General features: G+C 38.3%; 1 protein-coding gene across 1 annotated transcript; it reads right to left on the bottom strand.

Moving 5' to 3' along the window:
- Positions 1-4018: 4018 nt before the first annotated feature.
- On the bottom strand, positions 4019-24321 carry ARL6 (ADP ribosylation factor like GTPase 6). Its single transcript, XM_054813954.1, has 8 exons — positions 24220-24321; positions 21289-21439; positions 18667-18728; positions 16881-16949; positions 13808-13902; positions 9866-9995; positions 8361-8416; positions 4019-5717 (listed from the first exon to the last, which is right to left on the bottom strand). The coding sequence occupies exons 2-8, from the start codon at positions 21409-21411 to the stop codon at positions 5692-5694; spliced, it is 561 nt and encodes a 186-aa protein (XP_054669929.1). The 5' UTR covers positions 21412-21439; positions 24220-24321; the 3' UTR covers positions 4019-5691.
- Positions 24322-24378: the final 57 nt, after the last annotated feature.

The following is a 24378-nucleotide window of genomic DNA, read 5'->3' as shown; positions in this document are numbered from 1 at the left end:
CAAAACCACCTGTCACAGACAAAGATGTTAAACTGGGACCAAGTTGCTTCCACGTAATCCACTGACACTATAATAAATGATGAAAAAATTCTTGGAATATTGTTATATCAAAACCAACATACACTCTCTGGTTCATTGAATCCGTTTGTTACTTATGATATCAATTTTTAGACACTTTTTTCCCTGTTCAGTTTATGCTAATAAATGTTGGTGGATAAGATTAAAACATAGAGAGATTTACTTGCAGAGTGAGATTTTAAGTCAAAAAAAAAATCATTGCAAAGTTTTTCCCTAGTAGCACCTTTAAACCTGTGTGATCGTAAATACAGACTACACCAGGAACAGCAACGATGCCCAACAGCGGGTAACAACTCCTTTTACTCCCGACTGCCTATTTTTCACAGCTCACATTATGCCATTTCTTATAAATTGGAAGTGTTACAACTTAATCCCTATCTAATGGTTATATCCTTTATTAGTGGACCAAACTTTCCCAGTTTTGACTGGGCCATACTACAAATTTGTATTTTTACTAGATATTTCACTGGAATGATTCATGGGGAACCTTGGCCTCTGGAGACCTCTTGCCGAGTTCTGCTATTCTTTTACAATTTCAAGTCCATGGTTTTAAAACTTTGGGACTGTTTCCCTCTTAAGTTTGTACAGGCATCCCTACACTAGTGCGTTACTTCAGGTCACAAGGGTACTTTAAAGATCATCCCCGCTAACAGTACTTCTGTTTACCTCGCAAAGTAGGCTGGGAGCGCACAGACTGAATTCTTTTTGGATGAAGCCATGCTGGAAAGCTCAGAGTGCACCTAACGTGCTCCAACAGCTTAGAGGTACTCAGTCTGGAGGGCCAGAAGGGAGCCAGGCTGAAGGAAACTCAGAAACACACGGACTGGGGACACCAGGTCCTCAGCACCAACTATCTTTCTCTACAAAAGCAGTTTGACAGCGCTGCTCTCCTTACTAGGCAGCCCGTATTGCCAAGCACCCACTTCAATCATTTATCATGGTTACTTCATTGAGCCTCAAGAGGCTTGGGTTTCTTTAATATTTGTTAGCATTAGCATGACTCTACTTCAGCCCAAACAAACTTCTTCCACGCATCCAAACTTCCTTGATTTCTTCCACCCTTTCCTTACTGTCTTTTCTTTCCTTTACTGAGAACTGTTAGGCAACGTCAGCAAACTAAATTTGGCCCAATAACTATCTTGCTAGGCCTACTATCTACTTGCTGATCTCCAAAGACAAAGTTGTTTTTAAAAAGACTGCCTAATATGAAGTTTCTAAATTCACACTTTGTACTAAACAAATTAACGTGATCTTCAAAGGTGCCCCCTGAATCACAGACAAATTACTTACACTCCCTTGTGAGCTGGTGCCTGAATAATATGATTGTAATACAATTAAGTTCATCTTCTGATAGACAATTTGTAAAATGTAAGATCATTTAATGGTAGACAAGAGACATTAACAGCCTAGCTTTCATTTTAAGGATTGATTTTGAAACAGAGTAGTGGGAATGGGTTTCATGCTATCATTAGAAGAATGGAAAAAGTAAGCATGGCTGATTTGCATGGTGAGATCCTGACATCCTCTAAAAGAGGACAGTACGTTATCACATATGCACTGTACTTCTGAGAACAAGAACTTCATATAGCTAGAAATATTCAGCCAATTAAGTAGCAATCCAACTGACTGCACACTGGTTAATTACAAAGTGCTGGTTCACACCAATACAGGTGCTTTCATGATGTAACTTACTGTGACGAGCTACGGAGCCTCAGAACTAAGGTATGGTTACAGAATATTACTTAAAAACACTTGGCATTTGTTATAAGACAGCATTATAAATCCTGAATTCTGATTAGCTAGTACACATATTACTTCTGCACAGTAACAGTGCATTTTACAATTTAAGAAGTCAAGATGAGCTGTGCAATAATAATAAAAAAGGAAACTTTTCTGGGCTTTCTGAAAGAAAAGAGTTGAAGCCTTTTCTCATAAGTCCCCTTTTTTGCTTTTTTACTCCAGTCTTCCGTGACCTTCTCTCATTATCTATTTTGTTACTCAGAAGAAACAACAGGGAAGGTGGCTTCAAAGTTTCGCTACAGAGTACTCAGCAAAAATTAAAAGGAGCAGACCAGAAAGTTTAGGAGCAAGATTTGTAATGATTTCTGTGAAACAGAAATAAGGCAGGCCAGAAAAAATTAAAGAAATGGATGACAGAAATTAATCATAAGGAGAGTGATTTTCGAAACAACTTTTTTTTTTTTTAAGATCTTTTAAGAAATGTTTGCTTTTAAGGACAAGTATTTTGAATCAACATTACTTTTATTTCGTATTACTAACAAAGCGTTATTTCCTAGTTAGAGCTTCTAAGGCATAAGCTGCTTTCTGAGACAGAGGGTTACACAGCTGTTTTAAGGAAGCACTGAAATGCAACATTACCATTGCGCATATTACTACATCAGAGTGCCTTCCTGTAGACAACTAAGCAGCACAGCTGAGCTGTTACACCTACAGCAGCTTATCTGTCTTATTAGTAAATAAAAAACCCCAAGCATGTCATAGTTAGAGGGCTGAGATTAAAAGAAGGATCCATTACATTTACATCCTAACACTTAGAACTGCACTTGCTTAACAGAAAATTGCCCAGGAGTCTTCGGGCCACGCAGACCCTCAGCATACCTGCACGTAGCTACAGGTTAAACACATAAAAGTTCCCATGGACTCGTGTCCCGAGGACCAGAGAGGCAAGGCTAGAATTAGGATTCACACGTTTACCTGATAGACCCCACTCAGTAAAGAAGAGACATAGAAGGCAACGCTTTGTACGTGAGAATGATTGCCTCGTTTCAGCTGAAAATGCTACAGTCTTAAGCATTACCAGGCATATTTTAAGGAAATTCATAAATATACATGAGGACAGTGTGCTTAGTGTACAGAAGCGACAGCACATAACAGTGTGTGAGGTGTAAAGACCAAGCTCTCCGAGTCTCTTTCAGTCACTCTATTGCCTTTCAAGTTCCCACTTAATGCATACACCTATAGTAACATGGAGGGGAAAAAAGGGAATATTCTGCAAGTCTCATTTAAACCTCCAAAGGAACTTGTCTGCTTTGTTCTTAAGGCGCAATGAACTTGTACATGCAAACTGTCTTGGAGCATCCAGGTAGAACTTATTACTTTAATTATTTTAACATCCTAAACACAATGGGAGAACAGCATTGAAGACCAACAGCCACTGGACCCTCAGAAAACAACTCCAAAGAAGCCTTTTTAAACAGATGCTTGAGGCTTTTGTGCAATATATGATCCTTGTACCAAATTCAACATTGCTAGAACAACAACTCAAGGCTGTAGTAACTGTGTATGCTAGGGACCTATGCCTGTATGCCACGGGGGAAGGAGAGGTAAACATGCAGACATACCTCTGGTAGTTTTAAGTTCACAGAACAATCACAAATGTTCTAGAAGCAAGACACAAGTAATGGCTGAAGCAGTGATTAAAAAAAAAAATTAAAAAAAATCAAGTGTTTCACTAATGGGACTATCCCCATTCCCACTCCTTCCAACAGGTCTCCGTCCAGCCCAGTGTTCTGGTAGGAGAGGAACAGATAGAGCTGCTGAAGAGGAAAAAAAAACCCACAAACAAAAAACCCAACCAAAACACCCCCACCAAGAAGGGGAACAATAATCAACATAAATAACTAACTGCTCTTTTCAAAAAGGGCTTACTAACCACATCAGAAAGTAAAAAGTAAAAGACAATCGGGTACTTTCCTCAGATTTGTGGGTGGAAGAACAAAGCAGTAGTTTCAAACAGCTTCCCATGATAGAAAGGCAATCCATAAGACAAACATAGTACTCTGTAGTCCAACATAAACAAAAATAATCAGAAAGCCATCAAGGTCCAGATTATTCAAGAAAGTCAGAAACGCAGACAGATTTTATGTAAGAACTTAAGTTTTGTTTGGTAGAAAAAAATAATTAATGCCAACATAAAATTAAAAGTTTCATTTAAATAAGCCATAAGTGAACCAAAATAATAACAAAATAATTACACTCAGCCAAAGGTGTATCCAACAAGTATTATTTTTGTTGCTGTATTATCCAATACAAAGTAAACCAGAAAGTTATCTGCCCCACAATTCAGTTAGAAAAATGTCTCAGAATTATATATGATTTTTCTGCCTTTGTATTTGATTTTGTGTAGATATTTAGATTCAGAGTTGACAGAAGGCCAAAGGTGTCACAGAGAGACACGAAAGACAAATACTTTAATGACAAACTGAACCAAAATTATAGCATCCTGTAAGAAAGATTTCTTTCAGTAAGACTTACAGGTCCCTTTGCTTCAAATATTCCTCTATTAAGGGAGCCCTAGAAGGCATGCTTACAGAACATTTGTGTGTTTTATATGCTAATAAGGGGGGAAAAAAGCTTTTGCAAGACCCACATATTACATCTCCCACAGGAATCAGCTAATCAGTCAGTTAAGTACAGTTGTCAGCATTCCCAGTGCCAGTCTGCTTGTTTCTTGGGCAAGGGAGAAAGGATTAAAGGGGAAAAGGTGGCATGACAAAAATAAAATTCTTAGCATTGGCTTTATTTGTTACCTATGGCACATCTTTGAAGTCAAAAATTATTCTTTTTATTTAAAAATTATTCTTGAAAGTAAACCACATTATACACAGCAGAAGTAAAAGACACATTTCGTATCAATGATCTAGTAAACTAGGGAACTGTCCCTTAACTGTGTTTCCAAAATATAACTTTCAACCCTATGCTCCTTAAATATCTGGAAGACCAATCTAGTTTATTAGAAATGTAACAAATATATGAAATTAAAAGAAAAGCTTGGCAAAAGAGATACCATTTTATTACAGTATACAGTGCTATTTCCAATGGAAAATGAGCAAACACATTACAAATGAAGCTAACAGAAAACCAAAAATCTCTGAGATGTAAAGACCATCAATGAACATATTTAAGTTAAAAAAGCAAAACATGACATGTTGTATATTTGAAGTTTTATTGATGGGAAAGCAAATATAACCACAGTATATCACAAGAACAATTCATAACATGTCATTAAAAGCAGTTCCTTAAAAACATCTGCAATCATCTATAACAAATACACTATTTGAATCCTTGTATCTTAAATCAAAATATTCCCCTAGAAGCCTATTATAGATGGTTACTAAAAACCCAACATCAAACTTTACAATAAAAATATTGCTGAAATACCTACTGATTTTAGGTATCCATTTTTAGGTATCTCATGCAGCTGTATTTCAGGAACTGAGTATTCTTTCTCAGGAAAAATAAATATTCCCATTTGGTCAAAAGTTGTCCCCCCAAAAAAACCAGAGGGGCATTTCCTGATGACTAATGATCACCTAAAACTCAAATGAATGCAGATGTTTCTTGTTAACACAAATCTCTCTTTAAAATATGCTCTCCAGTCACAAGATTCAATTTAATTCATCAACGTGCATACCTGAGGTGCTATGTTGTCTACATTCAGTTTTCCTGGAAGAGATACTAAAAGGAAACAAGTCAACACAGTATATTTTAGCTGAACTGTTCATTTTCTTCAAATCATTCTTCCTTCCCAAGGACCTCATACACCTGCTGACAAAGTTTTTAAGAGAACGCCATACATCTTTTATTTATCTCTCATGTCTTCATTGCTTGGATCTGATCTGTTAATAAAAAGAAACAGCTAGTCTTAACACAAGATGAATTCTTGCTGTATTTTGCTTTTTGAAAACACAACCCAGTATTGTCCAGGTTACAGAACTACACCAATAGGTATTTTGGTGTTGTTACAAGAATGGGGGACAATGCAGTTAGATTGGTTTTCACCTTGCTCTCATCCATTTCTGAAATTCCTCCACAGCCAAGTTGTTTCCCCCACATGTTGCTAATTATCAGGAAGACTCTTCCACACAATTCAATTTTAATCTTTTTTCAGGCTTATAAGGTAACTTTGATGAGAATAAGACCTGGAATTTTACTTTATGAAGTACACATTTCAGTTCCTTGTACACATTTCAGCTTCCACATCATGGGACATGAAGTAACTCCCCAATAGCAAAGGATTTAAAGGTTTTTTTTTAATAACTCGCATGAAAATTTCTTTGGTCTCAGTAGCCACACTTCTCCATACTGCTGCCTGATTGCCACTTCTTGATTTACTTCAAACATTTCCTTAGTTAGCATAAATGTACTGCATCCTCATTACAAAATGTGGAAATCAGCAAAATTTCCCCCACTAATAGGGAACATGAGCTGGGTTTAAACTGTTGTGAAACAGGTTAGTTTTACCGTACTGATGATGTGCTGTTGCAACAGTAACTCCATCATAAAATAGGGAAATATGCAAACTTAGCCTTCACTAGGGAAAAAAAAAAAACAACCCCAAACCTTCTGCCCCTGCCGCCCCAGATCTGTGAACTACCTGTAATGGGTCTGCAAAAGGTACCTAAGGAAAGCATGTCAAGGCTGTTGACAAGGAGAACTGTGCATTCATTAACCAGGTGTTGTTTCCTCTGTGGAATTTTATAGCATCTACAGGCTGTGATTTAGGGACCACTATAACTTAAGAGTTGTTCCAAATATTTCCGTCTAGCACTCTAGGAATAAGGAGGAGAATCATAGTAAAAATTTGTTCTTGAAATATCAAAGTCTTCATCCATTAAAAGTATAACTGCCAAACTGCACGTGCTTAGGCAACAATACAGTTTAAACCCAACCCCTCCTAAGCTTTTGGGGACACTGAGCCAGGAAGATAAAGGAAATAATTTTAGATGAAGTCCATCCATGAAGAACTTCAGCTCAGAAAATTAAGAAGTTTAACAATCCATGAGAAGTGAATAGCTATGAAGAGCTAAGTGAGTGACAGCAGAAGCACCTGCTTACTGTGCTTAAAAGCTGCATATATGATTCACATATTTTGGCAGAAAATAGACAAGCATTTGAGATCCTTTTAAGTAGCTTAAGGCCACATACAAAACCAGTGACTCGAAATTTGGATTGAAACTTAGAAGGTTCCTCAAAGATGAGCAGAGACCCTGAAAATCACAGGAAAATACTACAAAATCAGAACTATGCCTGAAATTAGGAAAAAGTATGCGATTTGGAATCTGCCTCTATGATAACAGGACACAGAAGTGAAGGAAACTCAGTAGTAAGATGCTGGTCCCCCACCACAGAACTCTCTTAGATGGTGGAGGATGCATCACTTTTCTTCTGTAGGGCCGTAAATCTCTTTCTAAAGACTATTTTTGGTTAGTAGCCCTTCCTCTGAAAACATGACCAAATGTTTTTGTATTTTGTGATAACACAGTAAAATAACCCATCTGTTTCTAATTAGCAGTAAGGATTCTAAGTGGAAAGGACAGTCTGGTATCCATCGATAAGTGGAGATATGTTAAATCAGGTACAATGCTGGCTATTACTATTTAGCTGTATTTTGAAGGAAAGGAGTTTATGGGCGCTGAGCCTGGAGCGTCGCTGACATCTAGTGGCTGCCACAGCACGGAACACGCCGGTACAGAGAAACCGCCTGGCAGATTCGGATTATACTACGCTACCCAATACAGTCACAATGTAAGCAACGTAAGTTAGGGAGCTAAAATTAGGATGAGTCTACCAAAACAACACCACACTTCGCTATTCTATACATTTAGCAGTACACGGGAGGACAAAAGAGACCAGATCCTTACCAACATACAACAGAAGGACATACAGCATCCAGACCAAGTTTGTAATTAAAAACGTGTATGTAGAACATCATCTAAGCTGGATCTGATATTTTCTACGTAGTAATGAATGTCTGCATATGCTATGATCGTTATAGCGTAAGCTGTTCTTATTGTGGCTCTAGATTAAAGAACTGAAGTTGTGTATTTGTCTGTGTACTTCACTTTTTTTTAAGCCCGCTTATTCACCATTTCCTGATACATAACATCAAGTTATGTAAAACTGGGGCAGGACAGTAAGAGTAAATGAAAAAACAAACTGAACTACCACAATAATAAACTGAAGTGCAGGAGCACCTAGTATTAGTATTGTTTACAGGAAAGTGTTACACTGTTTGCAAGAGTCTACATTAATATTTCATAGTACAAACTTCTGTCAGAGAAACTGACACGATCTTTTGTGTACACTGAGGAGGTAAATGAAAGGCAAATATGAGATACAGCATCAGTACTCACTGCGTAATTTGATCTGACAGCAGAAGTGGACAGAAAGAAAACAAAGGAAATAATAAAGAAAAAACCTTACAAAATGAAAAACTTTAACAGAATGAAAATAGAGCAAGAGAATTATGTATTGTATACCTTGGAGCCAATCTACACCTTCTTGTAATCCTTCTCCTTTAAGAGCATCGCTGGCACTGAAAGAAACAAATCAAATTATGAAAACATTGTAAAATACTAGTTATAGTGGAGTCATCACTATACTCGTAATTTATAGAATTGCAAAGTAGCATCATTTTGTTCATATGGAGAAGGCTGCTTCTCAAATGATATATTCTAGAGTATCTTCCCAATATGGAAACACCATGTCAAGATGTGATCTATTTGAATTCCAGTTTCAAGGCAGAGGAATCATTCCTAGAACATGAAAAGCTCCTGGAAAAGCTCCTACACAAGGCAGCCACCTTGTTCTGCTGCACCTCAACTTAGATAACTCTCTCTCAGACTATGCTATAAAAAATGTTTACTACCTACAACAAGGATGAAGCAGCACCTTTCCTCCTCCCATGCAGTTCCTATACACAGCAAGGATGTTGCAGTACTGGAGGAAGAAAGCATAGTGTGTACACACTTGATTGTAACAGCAACCCTAGGACTGTCTGTTAATGTATATTAATATTAAGCCACCTGTGGACAGTATAAATCTACCTTTTGAATCACAAGAGTTATAACTGTTTACAGGCCCCTTGTTCTACATCTTATGAAAACTAGCACAGCAGTGAATCTGGACTGTTACTGTGGTTAGTTATAAAATTATTTTCCAAGGAGCTCGGGAATTCATCAGTGTAATTTCTGAGACAAAAAGCAGTGACCCTAAAACAACGCCCAGGCAATCAAGTTTAATATTAAAAGGCCTAAAAAAGAAAATTGTAGTTTTCAGCAGTCTTTAGCTGCTGATTTCACTTTTAGTTATAGTATCTGAGGACTTTAATAAGACAAAAATCTTCTATGAAACACTTCAGATAAAAGGAGAGCTTTTTTCCTTGTGAATACTGGCACAAAATTCTTCTATTTATATGAAAGCTTACATCCTTCAGAAAGACAAGACACTAGCTCCTACAACTGAAAAACCCCTCAAACCTTACACGGTACAAAGAGTATGGTGTCTCTCTGAATTCACATGAGAACAGTTTACTAAATGGCCTTTCAACAGTAGTTTACTAAAGCATCTGCAGAGTGGGAAAAAACAACTCTAAAAGTTTTATTGTTGATATTCTGAAACCTGCAAGAAAAATTAGCGGCAGCACTCTGATAACAATTCTACTCAATTTCCCAGCAAAAAATAACAGCAGCTATTCTTCTGATAAGAACACTGCCTTCTGATTTCACTGGAAGTCCTCCATTTCATTATTTGGGTAACGGGTCTATTGTGAAAATTTTCAAGACACAGTCTGCATGAATGCACTGTGCCTTTAAAACAAGTTTCATAGCAAGTACTGTAATATTACTACCGTTTCCACATGTCGCAGCACGATATTCTATCTGGTTGATTTAATTTACGTTATGTAATACTGAGTGGCATGATAGAGCTAAAATATGAATGTACAAAGTAATACCAATAAAAGGGTAGAAAAAGGGAAATTTACCAGATATGCCAGGGCTTGTCTTTGATGTTTTCTAATGACAGTAACTGGGATACTTTCACTGATGATATTGCGTCCCTGAGGTCCATCTTGTTAGCAAAGAAGAGAATAGGCAGCCGACGGTGCTTAATGTCTAGGCATGAGCAGAAATAGAACTATCACAATATTGTGTAACACTTACTAATCTCTACAAGTAACAAGGTACAAACAGTACAGGCAGAGATTCTGCTCACCTGTAATGGCAATTCTCTGAAGGTTGTATCCTACCAAGATGCAGACTGTTGGGTCACATGGCCTCTGATGCATGCTTCAGGAATGCTCACAAACTTTCTTTCTGGCAGGTTTTGGGATCTTCCACCCCCTCTCCCCCTACCTTATACATACATTTAAAGCTGTAGGTATAAATTGCTGGTGAAGCTGCAGAACAGGAGATCAAACAATTGCCTACAGATGTGTATTTACCACACATCTCTGCTTAGTGAGGACCAGATGTGTAAAATGAACAGAAAAATGATTTGTGTTCATTCATAACCTCACAACAATAGTTGCTTAAGGGTTATCTGAATTAGCCTTTAGCATCCTGGAGAGGATCTATGACTTCATAAAATTCACAAAATTGGAAAAAAAGGCACATCTGGACATCCCTTACCCCACCTTCACTTGAACAAGGACTTCTTTTCCAGAAGTTCTTCTCAGCTAGCAGTGAGAACTACAGACCAAACCAAGTACACTTGCAATTTCTGGCATACTTACATATTCAAAAGCACAAGCTTCGCTGATTACCACAGGAAACAAAGTATACCGTCTTCAACCTGATAGATCTAAAGCTGCCAACAAATTACCTGCACCAAGACTAACTGTAAGAATTTTTCACATTATGTAAACAAAGGATGAATTACAGGATTACAGAAAACCTAGATTTGAGTCCATCAATCAATTCTTGATGGGAAAAGAACTTAAAAACTACTCTATGATTAAAATTGCTATACAGGCTTTTTTTTTTTTTTTAAAATAGTAAAAAGAAAAGGTTATTTCATATGGGAAATAAGCTAAGGATTTATTTACTTGAAACATAAGCCAGCTGTCCTTGCTGGGGCAAGGGGGAAACAGCAAAACAAAAAAACCCCAACAAACTGTCAATGCTGAAGTGGTTTGAACCTTCCTAAATATGTTCTTTTCAAAGCCCCTACTGAACATTTCCACAAAATCAGTGGAGATAACACTACCTACCCACACTCAGAGATCATGAATGCTGACCAAAACGCTGACAGTTTTCACAACTATTTACTCTGTCTGGAGCTATTTTTTTCCTCTGATACCCTCTAACACAAATCAAAGGCCTCAAAATACAAGCAGAGAGTATCATTAAATCTCTGGTTTGATTTGATAGTTGAACAGCTTTTGTGTCTCCTGATTGAAACTTCTACATTAATCTACAGTATAATTAAAGGAACCCTGGTACCCACAGGTTGCAGGTTATGGATAAGTTAAAACCACAGAAATTAGTTGACATCACATATGCAAACAGCCACGTTAATCAAGGAATTTTCAGTGGTTTTTTTAAAGCAATTAAAAGGGGCACAACCTACCCACATGGACTTACAAATGTATTTAGCAAACATTTTTAAGTGTAAAGTGGTGGTCACAGAAATGTACATTATTTCCTACCTTATGACATTGTTTCCTGCTATGCAGTATTTCCACACGCCCCCGCAGTTTTTACAGTTATTAATGGAAAGCTACCATTTTCTAGTTGCAAGTAGTTATGAGTTAACACATTAAAGAAAATCCCAGATGCTAGATGTGTGATATGTAATTTTATACAAAGATTTTCAAATTTACAGGAATTTCAGTTTATTTAGAAGCATGTGCTGGAGGTCAAGTGACCCAAGAGTCAATATCTAAAAGAGACTAATCATCTGACCGGTTATCTACAGACTACGGTTTTGCAAAATGCTGAAGAATGACATTTGTTAAAAGAAATGGTAACAGTGATCATTAAACAAGCCGTTATTTGTACAGTGCATCGTCCACTTATGTAAGTAAAAACAATCTATAGTTCTGATTCACAAAATAGTCCCAGCTCGTACAAGTTCTAGCCCCATTAATGCTGCACAGTACATATTCCCCTTCACCTGACAACATCAGGCAAAGTCTGGCAAAAAGAGACAGATTTTACTGTTTTACTGAAGGATTGCTAAGATTTTCAGAAACAGGAATTGATTCAAGGTTGTTACCCTGCATCCATTTAAACCTTAAGTAAACATGTACATTTAAACCACTCCAGGAGGTTCACAGAGGCAGAAGCATAGATGGGGAGAAAGTATGGTATGCAGGAAGAAAAGCAGAACAGTAATACAAATTAAAATATTGATACAATAAACCAGTTTCATATTGATTCAGGTGGCAGCTCTGTTTATCAAACATTACTACTAGAAGAACTTTTTCTTCTCTCTGGTTCTCTTGGATGTGACCTATCAAAATCCAAACCAATAAAACACTGTCGCTGTATTTGAGCTGAGCTGCTCCAAGACAGAAATACAAAACCGCCCTTTCCTGGTTCTAGGGAATGTACCAGGCGGTACATTCTTCTCTTTCAGAATGAGAAGACACAAACACATCAACAGCTGAACAGCGCTGAACTGCTAGATTAATTACCTATTAATTACTGCTAATTAATAACCTATTAATGCCTAAATAAAAGCCCCACCTAAGCTTGCATCTCCTCAGTCTTCAACATTTTCACTCTTTGGCCTTCTAATAAGCCAGTAACTTATTACAGCAGTCTTTACCTCCCACTGTTGGTCCTATGTGGTTTCCATTTTACCAGCAGAATCACCTTTTACCGCTGTGGTTAATACCTGCTTTGGTACAAAGTTCCCTGACCTCTGTGTAATCCACCTGCAGCCTCCCCTTTGACCCTTGCACGACCGTCTTTTCAGTGTCCACGTTTGAAGTGGCCCATACCCTTGAACGTGAAATGAAGAGGGCCCAGTCAACTCACTCACACTCAGCTACAGCACCTTTGTTGATGACCTAATGTGTTATATGCAGTCTGAATGTAAAATAAAATCATAGTAACGTAATTGCCCCTCTCACATGCATTTCTAACCAGGAAAAGTAGTAAGTCAGCTGCTCCCTATTTTCAGGCCCACAAGTCAAGGTTCTAGCAGCTTAATAAATACGAAATTACAGGATTATTTCAGTTTTAAATTTCCTGCAGGTAGTTTTATACTCTGTTTAATCAGAGCAACCACCTACAGTGCTGAAAGTCAAATTCAAAATTGCATATTGCTCACAAAAACATTCCAGTAAACTTGGCTATATGGAAGGGCAGAGAAGAAAGGAATTGACTGATCTCAGAAATTAAACAAGTGTAGCCTCATGTAAAAAAACAAACCAAACCAACCCCCCCCCCCCCCCCCGATCAAGAATCCTGTCATATCCTCTGCCATCCCGTATCCTTTCATAGGCAATTGAAACTGACTGGTATAATTATCCATCCTTATTTCTGACTAAAGCATAATAAAAAGAAAGATAATGAAGATGAAGGAAAAAACGTAAAGGTTACATTAAAGGAATTAGCTGTCTTCATGGCAAATTCCAGACAGGGAGATACTTTTTTTGTCTGTTCTTCATCACATACAGGCTCTCCACCTTCCAACGGGTCAAAGTCTATTCTTCCTCAAAACAATGGAACTTTTACTCTATATCGATTAATAAGAGACCAATCCAACTCAGTGTAGCAAACTGAAGTATGATCAGTTTGTAAACATGAATAGGTATAAAAGCCCTCCCAAATTTATTGAAGACTGTTATTGTTCTAGTATTCATGAACGGCTAAAATATTCGCAGAGTACTCAGAATGCAGAATGTGTCAGATAAGGACTTTTGTTAAGCCAACATAACAAATATGGAGACAGAAGGGGAAAAAAGCCTCCTCACCTGGATGATTCAGAAGGGTGTCAAGTTCTTCTTTGGCCACAACCATTCTTAATTTGTCACTGCTATCAATGACAAAAATAATGGCTTGGCCTTCTCTGCATAACATAAAAAGAGCAAAGAGGCAAATTATAGGTTCTCTTAAACTGTGATTAAGAAAAGGCTTCAGAAGAAACACCAAAAAAGCAAACAAACCTGATTTTTTTTCCTCTTTTTTATTTTTTTTATTTACCATTAACATTTGAATCCAGTCTTATTTCTGAAATTCAATCTTTTGGTAACCTGCATAATTTTTTGAGACACGAAGTTGTTAGCTACGTAACTCATACAAGGTTCAGTCTACACAGACCCTTCAGAAAAGCTTGTTTTCACCACTGAGGCTGAAAAATGAACTCTGAAAATGTAACCAACTGCTATTCTGACAGCGTGGTCAGCCAGACAAAGAAAATCTCAGGACAGGTTTTTGTAGAAATTCTTTATTTCCTACACTAAAACAAGTTTATTTAGAGAAAGATCAACTATCTTTTTAGAAAAAAACCTGTTTAACAACTAGGCATATGCAGATTAATTTAACTTCTACAACAGTCTGCATAAACAGAATCTTTCTTTTGTTTTGAATAACGGGTAAAAACTCAACTATTTCAAATCATTAAGACATTTTGCTGGCAATATAACCGCAATCACAACATATATACAACTATTCAACTCACTATTTCAGGGTATTACTGATATTTTATGACTTGATGTTCCATTTACTGAAACTTATTTGAAAGCAAAATAAAGTCTGACAAATTCAGATGAACAGTTAAACATCCACAAAAAGTATTTTTAATTTACATTTTACTGTAATATTCACTTCTCCTTCATTTTACATTTCTCTGAGACACCATTACGGATGTATTCTTCACCCCTCAGCACCATCTACTTTGATAAGAATCAGTCCTAGACCTACTGAAAACCAGGAATAGCTTGACCAGCCTAAGATTGTACGAGAAGGTCCATTCTCTTCTAGTGTAAAGAAGAACTTTAACAGCAAATAAAGCTTTTGCATATTAGCTGAGAATACCGAAGTAATTTTTATGATCATACAGTATTTTTCTAGAGGAATCAGAGTCCTAGCATGCATTTACTAACAAAAAATAACTTCACAAACAAGTAACAGTAATAGGGACACAACATGAGTTTACATCTATTTAAGACAACCGTACTTTGAGGACATCCTAGAAGATAGTTTCAAGCCAAACAGAAGGAAAGGGCAAGCTTCAAGTACTTTGAAGCAACTACTTAGACACAGATACTTGATCAGATTTGATTGCCATTTTGCAATTCTTGCAAAATTAAATCTTGCTTAACTTTATAAACTAAACAGCATATTATTATTATTTTTATATCATTCTTAGAAGTTAATCTTAAATATTTGAGTACTGCACCAGATCAGGAAGAGATGTGAATACAAGTGCACATTTCACTGTCAGCATTACCTAAGAAACTCCCTTAGTATGAAGATGAAAAAAGCCATTTATGCCACACAAGGGATAAGTTACTGCATTAAATACAACAGTAAGAAAAATTACTTGTGTATGAAGTACTTGGCTAGCATTTTGAGAGCAGCCTAAGGCCATCAGTTATTGAAATCCAAAAGATGTGGGAGACATACATCTAACACTTGAACAATGAAGATGTACCCATACAAGAAGTTTTCAAATTGCTAACAAATGTTTTGCACAGAAAGGAGATGAAGTGTTAATCCTCAACTAAAGAATACTTTAAGCTCTATCACATTAAATATTAATATTTAATCAATATTATAATCTTCAGAATTTCTCCATTCTGTTTCTCCAAGCTATTTCTGTGTGGTTTACTACCATTCATCTTATTTAGATCAGCATCAGGTATTACAGAATAACAATGAGACAACAGAAATGAAGATACAAGTTTCATTAGAAGCTAGAAGAAAAGAAAATGGTGTCTATTACCAATAAGGCAATACCATAGTCTTATAAAGCTCAGTTAATATCCTGCTTAATAACATCTAAGAATACTTGGTCAAGTTCTTAGTTACATGTGCCTCATTCACTGAGGTTAATTTCCATCACCTATAAAAATCTCAGCCACTAGTCAACACTTTTTGGATCTTAAGTCACTTACCTACAGAAGAACAGAAAAACAGGAAACCTAACTCATCTTGATGCTTTCATACAGGATTGGTTTTCAGTATCAGAAATAGTGTGGCCAGCAGGACTAGGGAAGAAATTGTCCCCCTGTACTCAGCTCTGGTGAGGCTGCACCTCGAACACTGTGTTCAGTTTTGGGCCCCTCACTACAAGAAAGCCATTGAGGTGCTGGAGCACGTGCAAAGATGGGCAACGAAGCTGGTGAAGGGTCTACAGATCAAGTCTTATAAGGAGTGGCTGAGGGAACTGGGGTTGTTTAGCACCTGGAGAAAAGGAGGCTGCGGGGAGACCTTATCGCTCTCTACAACTCCCTGAAAGGAGGCTGTAGCCAGGAGGCTGTTGATCTCTTCTTCCAAGTAACAAGCGATAGACAGGAGGAAATGGCCTGCAGTTGGGACAGGGGAGGTTTAGATTGGATATTAGGAAAAATTTCTTCACTGAAAGGATTATCAAGCACTGGAACAGGCTGCCCAGTGAAGTGGTTGAGTCACCATCCCTGAAGGTATTTAAAACACACGTAGATGTGGTCCTTAGGGACATGGTTTAGTGATGGACTTGGCAGTGCTACATTAACAGTTGGCCTCAATGATCTTAAAAGTCTTTTCCAACTAAAATGGTTCTATGATTCAGGTTTCAACATTTAAATCCCATCTCTAGTGTGCTCCCCCAATCTTTGAGTCAGCAAGATGTCCCCAAAAGCATGCTGATTAACAGCATATAAAAATTTTCATTTTTTTAGAACAGTAAGAGTTGTATTTATCCAGGATGACCTTCTGTCAAACACCAGCTGTAAGTCTTCTCTGAATCATTTCTAACCACTAGATATTATCATAATTCTGTTTAAATAACATACACGAAAGCTAATATGAACAGCAATGCTTTAAAATAAATGATAGGCTTACTTGTAGTAATGTTCCCAGAGGTTTCTGTATCTCCCTTGACCTGACATATCAAACACTGTGAAAGACAAACTGCAAAGAAAAGCGCATGAGGCACAGAAACAAAGAACAAAACCCAAACTATTTTCTTTGCTATCCTGATAGAAAAAAGCCAGATCAACTTGAATCCTAATCAACTGAGAAAGATTCCCAAAGGAACTCTGGTTATTCTGTTTGCCTTCAAACTATCTTACCCAGTTTTGTGATCTTACAGAAATATTTCGCAATGGAAAATGGGTTTATTCTCTGAAAAAAAGAACTAAACCAATTATAAAAAAATTACATCAAATACAAAATAAGCTCCCATTCAGCCTCTCTTTTTATCATGTTAGTATCAAATATTGTTTATAATGTTGAGTAAATGAAATTCAGAAGAGCCATGACTTTAAATCCACAGCCTGTCTTAAATTCTGTCCCTAGACAGGCACCAATAATATCCAAAGGCTTCTGTATGCAAAATAAAAGGCTTAAAAAAATAAATACACCTTTAGAAAAAAATCACATTCTGGTAATAACAGGTTGCCTCAGGTGACCAATGTAAAAAGTGTAGTCTTTGCAACTTTGAGATTTCACCCAAACGCTAAATACAGCAAGTCAACTTAAAGAACCTTACAAAAAAATTCTGATCCACTCTTGAAATGTCTACAGAGGCAATATCAACTTCAGTATTAGACCTTCCTGGTTTGGGTAGTCCCAAATAGCTCCCTGAGTGGAGGCCACACCTAAATGAGGTTTAGAAAAGGAAGCCTCTCCAAACATCCTTTCCACTCTATATTTAGACATCATCTGATTCTAGACTAGCTGCTCTGTCATGTATAAAGTTATTAGCAATCCCCAAACAATGTTTTTATTGTAATGTTAGATTTTTGAGGTTTTGGGGTGTTTGTTTTTTACATCGGTCTACATGGTGTATTTGCAGGTCATCTCTCCTACTACAGGCTCAGAATAAAGCAAAGTAATATAAATCGATTTACATTCTTACGCAACCAAACCCCAAACCTGTCTTAAGTGCTTTACTGAGACAAGAATACAGTTGTTGAGCCTCCTATAAAAATATAAAACCTACCAATCTCACACATCAGCTCAAGGAATAAACAATTTTCTTGCAGCTCTCTCATCCAGTGGGGCATGCTGCTTGAAGACTGATTGCACCCATTAAAATACACTGTGAATGCTACAGAATAATAAAATAATATCTAATGTTATCTCTGTGAAGTACCTTTGTCTCATGACATTCCTTTTCTAAATCTTAGCCTTCATGCAACTAACCATTTCTTCCTCCTTTTCCTGACCTTTGCCCTTGCCATCTTTACATTGCTAATGCTGTAGCCACCATTTTTCATTTAATGAGATTAGACTGCAATCTCTTCAGAGTCCCTCCAGTGAGAGTGTTTAATGGAATATAGGTTACCAGCTAAGCAACTGTCTCTCCTCAAGTCTGTAACAGTGCCCTATTCTGGAATTCTTAAAAGACAGAAATCAAGTGCTTATACACACTATTGCAAAACTGGTTTGTTTTTTTTTAAACATAGTTTTATAGCAGCACAAAACATACAATATATTCTACCACTGTCAGTCCTAAATCACTATTAGGGCTCTCTGGTACTACAACATTTCAGCAAACGGCATGTCATGTCATTATACCACCACACATTATGCTCAGTTATATCCCACTGAAAGAGGCAATTAAGTCCAACTATTGTGTATTAATTACTACTGCTAAATGGAGAAAAATGAAAGAAACTACTACCTCGATGTCTTGAATTTCTCTATACTGAATCCTATTGTTGGAACGATGTCCTGAGTTTGAGCCTTTAAAGGAAAGAAAGTACAAATTTTACAATCAAATTAGAAAATGTAAATATTGAAATATATTTGAAACATGAATGCATTACAGATCTATTTTTCCCCAAAGTGCAATACAAAAGCTTTCTACAAATCCAAATACTTTATATTAAAAAAGTTCCCAGAAAAGTACAGTAATTGCAAGTCAAGGGTTTCTATTTTCTAGGAAATACAGTGAATGCTATTGGACAAGAGCATTGAAGTTGAAGACATTTTAGCCTTAAGAATGATATTCCACCCTTTACATGAGTCTGTGTGCACACGTATGTGTTGATATTACCTACGAAATACACAGGAGATAGGTTAACATGGAAGATAACAGCTTGAACATAATGACTGAGATCAAAGTTCACAATATTTGTGCACTTTGGAAATCACAATATCAACCCAAACAAGTCTGCACAATACCCGAAACCTCTTAGATAAAAGAGGGTATTCTTCTATCAAGATATTAGATTGGCCATACTCCCAGCTTCTATCAACAGGCTGCAGGAGTCTATCTGACATTGGGAATTACACAGCAGACATTACGCAGTGGCCTAACCATAGCTCTATTCAAGCGACCAGACCACTGGAAGGAATCACCATTTACCGCAGAGGAATGGCCAAAACATCAAGCATTATTAATAGATCTGATAACCAGGTTTACTGCTGAGCTAGCCGAGGAACCTATTGGCTAAACTGGTAGAACAGAATAGCTCCTTTAAGAAGCATCGATCTTGAGCAGGGAGAAAGGTCACATTCCTAAGATTACAGAGCTGTCTGAGAAAGTGACATGCAATCCTTTTACAGACTTTCTAGAGCCCCTTATTAAAAACATTATCTATAAGCAGCTGACTCCTCGCATCCAACTGAAGCAAGCTTAGCTTGCTCTCCTGCAGCTTCATTATGAAAATAACTTTCCACCATCGTAAACAGGTTGGTCAACAGCTCCTGTCAACAAGGGAAAACTTGCGCAGAGTAGAAGAGGTGGGGTTTTTTTAACATTTGTTTCAAATGTATTAATCAGGCCCAGAAGAAACAACTGCAAACAGATGGAGAAACACTTGTATTTGTCAGCCAACTGCTCCAGCAGGGGGGTTGGACTAGACAATCTCCAGAGGTCCCTTCCAACCCCTGCCACTCTGTGATTCTGTGATATTGCTCCTAGGGCAAAGCAGCAGTTCTTCTTAAGAAGACTGGGTTGATCCAGAGCTCAAAATTATCTGTCTGTTGAACTTGCTAAAAATAAACAACTTGATCAAGTCTGATCTAATGACATTTGTTGCACATTAGAGAATTTGTCATGTCTTGCAAGGACTTACACAAGTTGTATGCAAAGCCACTCTCTTAAAGCATCATATTAAATGAAAACATTCAGAAGTAAATTCTCAATACACAATTTACAGTAAACCAAACAAATTATATTTATTCTACTTGTGTAATTCCCTTGGGACCCTCTCTAACACCTATTATTGTGATAAATCTTGAAGCATGTGTTCAACTCTAGTTAGGAATCCTCTGTTGCTCAAGGTATGACATAAAAACCCTGCTACAATGAAGGTCTCGGAAATTACATAAATATATAATTTGCCTGGTACAAATTGTAGCATTTCCCCCAAAAGACTGGCAACAAATACTAAGCATAGTCTTTGTTTATAAATCTATTTAATTTTCAGTAAAAGAATAATTGGTAGGAAGAGTAGCAGACTCTTTACCAAGTTACGTTTTTAAACAATGTCCAGCGGTACTCTGCAGGAAAAGTTCAATGGAAGTTAAAAAACTGATGTAAAGAGCAGAAACTGCAGTATCTCAGCTACATATAACCCAGATGGCACAAGCCTCTGGCTTTGAACATGCCTACCAAAATTCATCTGTTTCTATTCCATAAACATACCTAGAAACAAGGTAATCCTACTTTAAATTTTGCTCAGAATGCTAGGCACTCCTAGAGGCCTGAAAAACACTTTTCACTGGATTAATGAACTGCAAGTATAAATACTACTTATTTTGAAAGCTATTCTGTTTTAAAAATGCTGAAGTCACCATTAAGTGTACATCTTCTCATTATTTCCTATTTTATTATATACTTATTATTTCTCAGGAATATATTTCCTCAGGAAAATATTAAAAATAAACCTGATAAATGCAGACAAGTACAAGTTGTTATACAACTGTATTAATCCCAAATGTTCAACACATCACCCATAATTGCAATCCTGTTGCAATTATTTAAGTGACTTAAGAAAACTGCTTCAGATCCCAATTTCAGCCATCATAAACCCTTCTTTATTGGGTAATCTTAGAAAATATGTGCCACATTAACAGTGGGGTTTTGGTAAATGTTTTCATAACATGCATATGGATGCTTACATTTAATTTTATTTAGTTGGAAACTCTTAAAATATATTTGTTCAAGTGTGCTAAATCAAAAACCTCTTCACATCTTTTCCATGGTCACATTTAGTAAAACAGCACACAAAACCAGTTTAAATAAACATCAATTTTGCAGTAAACACACCAACACTTAGTTAAGTGGGTTACTTACATTTGAAGGTTTAAGTTTATTTATGATCGTTGTTTTGCCGCTATTGTCCAAGCCAAGGCACAAAACATGAACCTCTTTTTTCTTCAGCCCAAGCCATCCCGCTAGCTTGTCAAACAATCCCATAATTCTGGCTCAAATACGCGGGGATCAACTGTTGTTCAGAAAATCAGAGAAGGAAATAGCTGTTGGAAAATCGTTACATATACAGCAACGCTAGCACAGTAGGTGGGCATGTGGCGAAGCAGTCCTTCAACTTTTAAAAGGACAGTGTGAATAAGACACTATACAAACACTGTCACAGCAGGTTTGCTTGGTATACTGAGCAAATGGAGTATAAGCTGATTATAGCGAAGAGGCCTCGATACAAAAGCAGATTGGCCTTTTATAGCCCTGTCTATGTAACGCGATGTCCTTGATTCACTGGGAGGCAATACTGCCATCATTCTGAGCAGTCCAAATAGGAGCACAACTGCAACGCCTCCTTACCTTCCACCAAACTGGAAAAAAAAAGGAAGAACATTACATTTTACTTCAAATTGTCAGTAGTCCAGTCAATCGTCATCACTTAGACCACAAAGCAAAACAGTATTTCCCTTCTTCAGCACCTGCTGTGTAATTTACTAACCGTGAAGTAAGTAAAGTACCCTCCATCAATTAAATTCAAACTCTAATTGTAACAGGCTTTGCAGATATTAACATGTATAAATCAGGAACTCATTCACTACAAATAGAAACTGATTATAACAGATCCAACAGACATGAAGCCAGACACATTCACCCACATCTCAAGTAGATGCCAAATTCCTCCTCCTGCCCAGACACTGACTGAAGTAGCATATTCAAAGGAGCTTAAATCACGCATTCCCTTGTGGTACCTGGCTGAACACACTTTGCAAAGAGGATAACCCTTGTCTACCCTGAATGAATCCCACTAAGAATCATTTCAGCAACCAGGCAGCTGAAATATTTGTGGCTCATTCAATCATAAAGCATTTAATTAATGCCAGAGAAATTTTGTGGAGTGGTGAAGGCTGTTTTTTTCCTCTCAATAAAGCAAAACCACTCAGCACTGAACAACTCAGATTGTGATCCTAATTACCCCAGAAAATCACGGCAGGAGGAAGAGGAAAAAACAACATCAATGACAAGTATTTGGTCTCCGTTCTTCACTGATTCCAAAATGATGATTAACTGCACTTTTATTAAATAAAAGATTTAAAAATTATTTCTATTAAGTCACATAAGCCATCACCTTTGTTTACAGTATGATTTTTTTTAATACAGATCCTTTTTAAAGCTTATCTAGTGCATTTTGATTCAAGACTTAGTAATCTACAAAGTGGTTATGTGTGTAACAGCCACACACAGTTGTCACCAGATTAAACAAGTCCAACATTAGTTATAGCAAGTCACTCAAAGAAAACAAAAAAAATCATGATTTTTCTTCTAACTCCCTTTATGTCCCACTCCTTTTTCAAATAACATACAACTCTGAAAGCAGATTAAGACTTACAGTTTATTATCAAATTAACCTGATAAAACCCTGCCTCCAAACCACATTACTTTCTAGTCCAATCAAGAGCCTTCTAGCCAATAAGTTCCAAAAAAAATACTTTGCAGGTACTCTTAAAATGGAAAAGGAGAAAACACAAAACTTAAAAGATACTTCTAGGACTTCACTTTTAAACCCAAAATACACATTCTTTGACAACAGTTCCTAGCAACATTTTAATTATAGCCCTTTTTTTTCTAGCAGTTTTTCATAACAGTTGGCAAAGTATTTATTTAATAATACAACAGGGGCAAAAAATGCACCCTTGACTTCTTGCCCTGCCCCTCTTCTCCCATTCTTCTCCTCAGCTGTGAAGAGTTACAGCACTTACAGCTGGCACAGGTTGCTTTTTTTTTTTTGCTAGCTGACATTTAGCCTACAATGCTATATAGCATATGATAGACATGTCCTACAATTATTTAAAATAGAGTTTGGTCCAGGAACTTATTATCAAACTCCATAAACCTTTATCAAGAACCGTAAGCGTGCCTGAAGCATCGGTGATGATAAGCATTTGTTGTAACTAACCAGGCTGCAAAACCCTCGAAGATGAACCAGTCAGGTAAAGCACTTATCGGCGCAGGGACTTGCTGCTGGAAGCAGAGCCGGGTGAGCCCCGGAGCTCAGCGGGCCCTGGGCGGAGAGACGCCCGGGCAGGCACCGCCACCTCTGGCTGCTGGCAGCTAAGCGAGGCATCGCGGCCCGCCGCTCCGATTAGCGGCACCACGCTAAGCCGCAAGCGACGCTCCAGAGAGTGCTGCGCACACCGCGGTTTTGGGGAGCTCACAGAAGACGGCCTGCGGAGGTCCCTTCCAAACTAAATGACGCTAAAAGTCCATTTAATTCACGTGGATTACTCAAACGTAAACGCTGAGATACCACGGCTGCCCAAGCCGCCCACAGGAGGCCCTTTCAGATCAGTATGATTTAAAGCTCTAGGGTTTTGGTTGGTTTTTTTTTTTTCAGGACCACCGACTCCCACCACACTCGGGGTGAGCGGCCGAGGAGCCACGGCCCAGCACGTCCCCAGCAGCGCCTGGGGCCACAGCCGGGAAGCCCCTGGGCGGCCAGATCGCTGCCGGGCTGATCGGCAGCTGCCAAGTGGACGGGGCTTCCCTTCCCACCGCCGAGCGTCCCCTCAGCCGAGCCCCCCCTCGGCCGCGCCCCACCTCGGCCGCCCGCACTCCTGCCCCGAGCCGCCCCTGGCGGAACCGCCCCCGGGTGCCGCGGCAACAAGCAACGGGTGCGAGTCCCCTCGCCCAGGGCGGGACGGAGGGCCCCGTGCCGGTGGGGCAGAGCTCCCCGCCCACGCTACCCCACAGGAGACAGGGACCTGCCGGCACCCCGGCTCCCGCACTCCCCGCGGCCGCAGCACAGACCTCGCCCCGCGAGACGTCGGCCGGGCCCAGCCGCCACCAGCCGCCTGCGCCGTTGCCGAGGAAACCGCCGCCCCGCCCCCGCCAAGCCTTTCCCCGGCGAGGCCGCGCCCCGCTTCCCGCGCCCGCCCGCAACAGCCCCGCCCCTTCCGGCCCCGGCCG

This window comes from Grus americana, chromosome 1 (assembly GCF_028858705.1).
Source record: "Grus americana isolate bGruAme1 chromosome 1, bGruAme1.mat, whole genome shotgun sequence".
Taxonomy (NCBI): Eukaryota; Metazoa; Chordata; class Aves; order Gruiformes; family Gruidae; genus Grus; species Grus americana.
The sequence above is the reverse complement of the archived record's forward strand: the minus strand, read 5'-3'. Positions and strand labels throughout refer to the sequence as shown.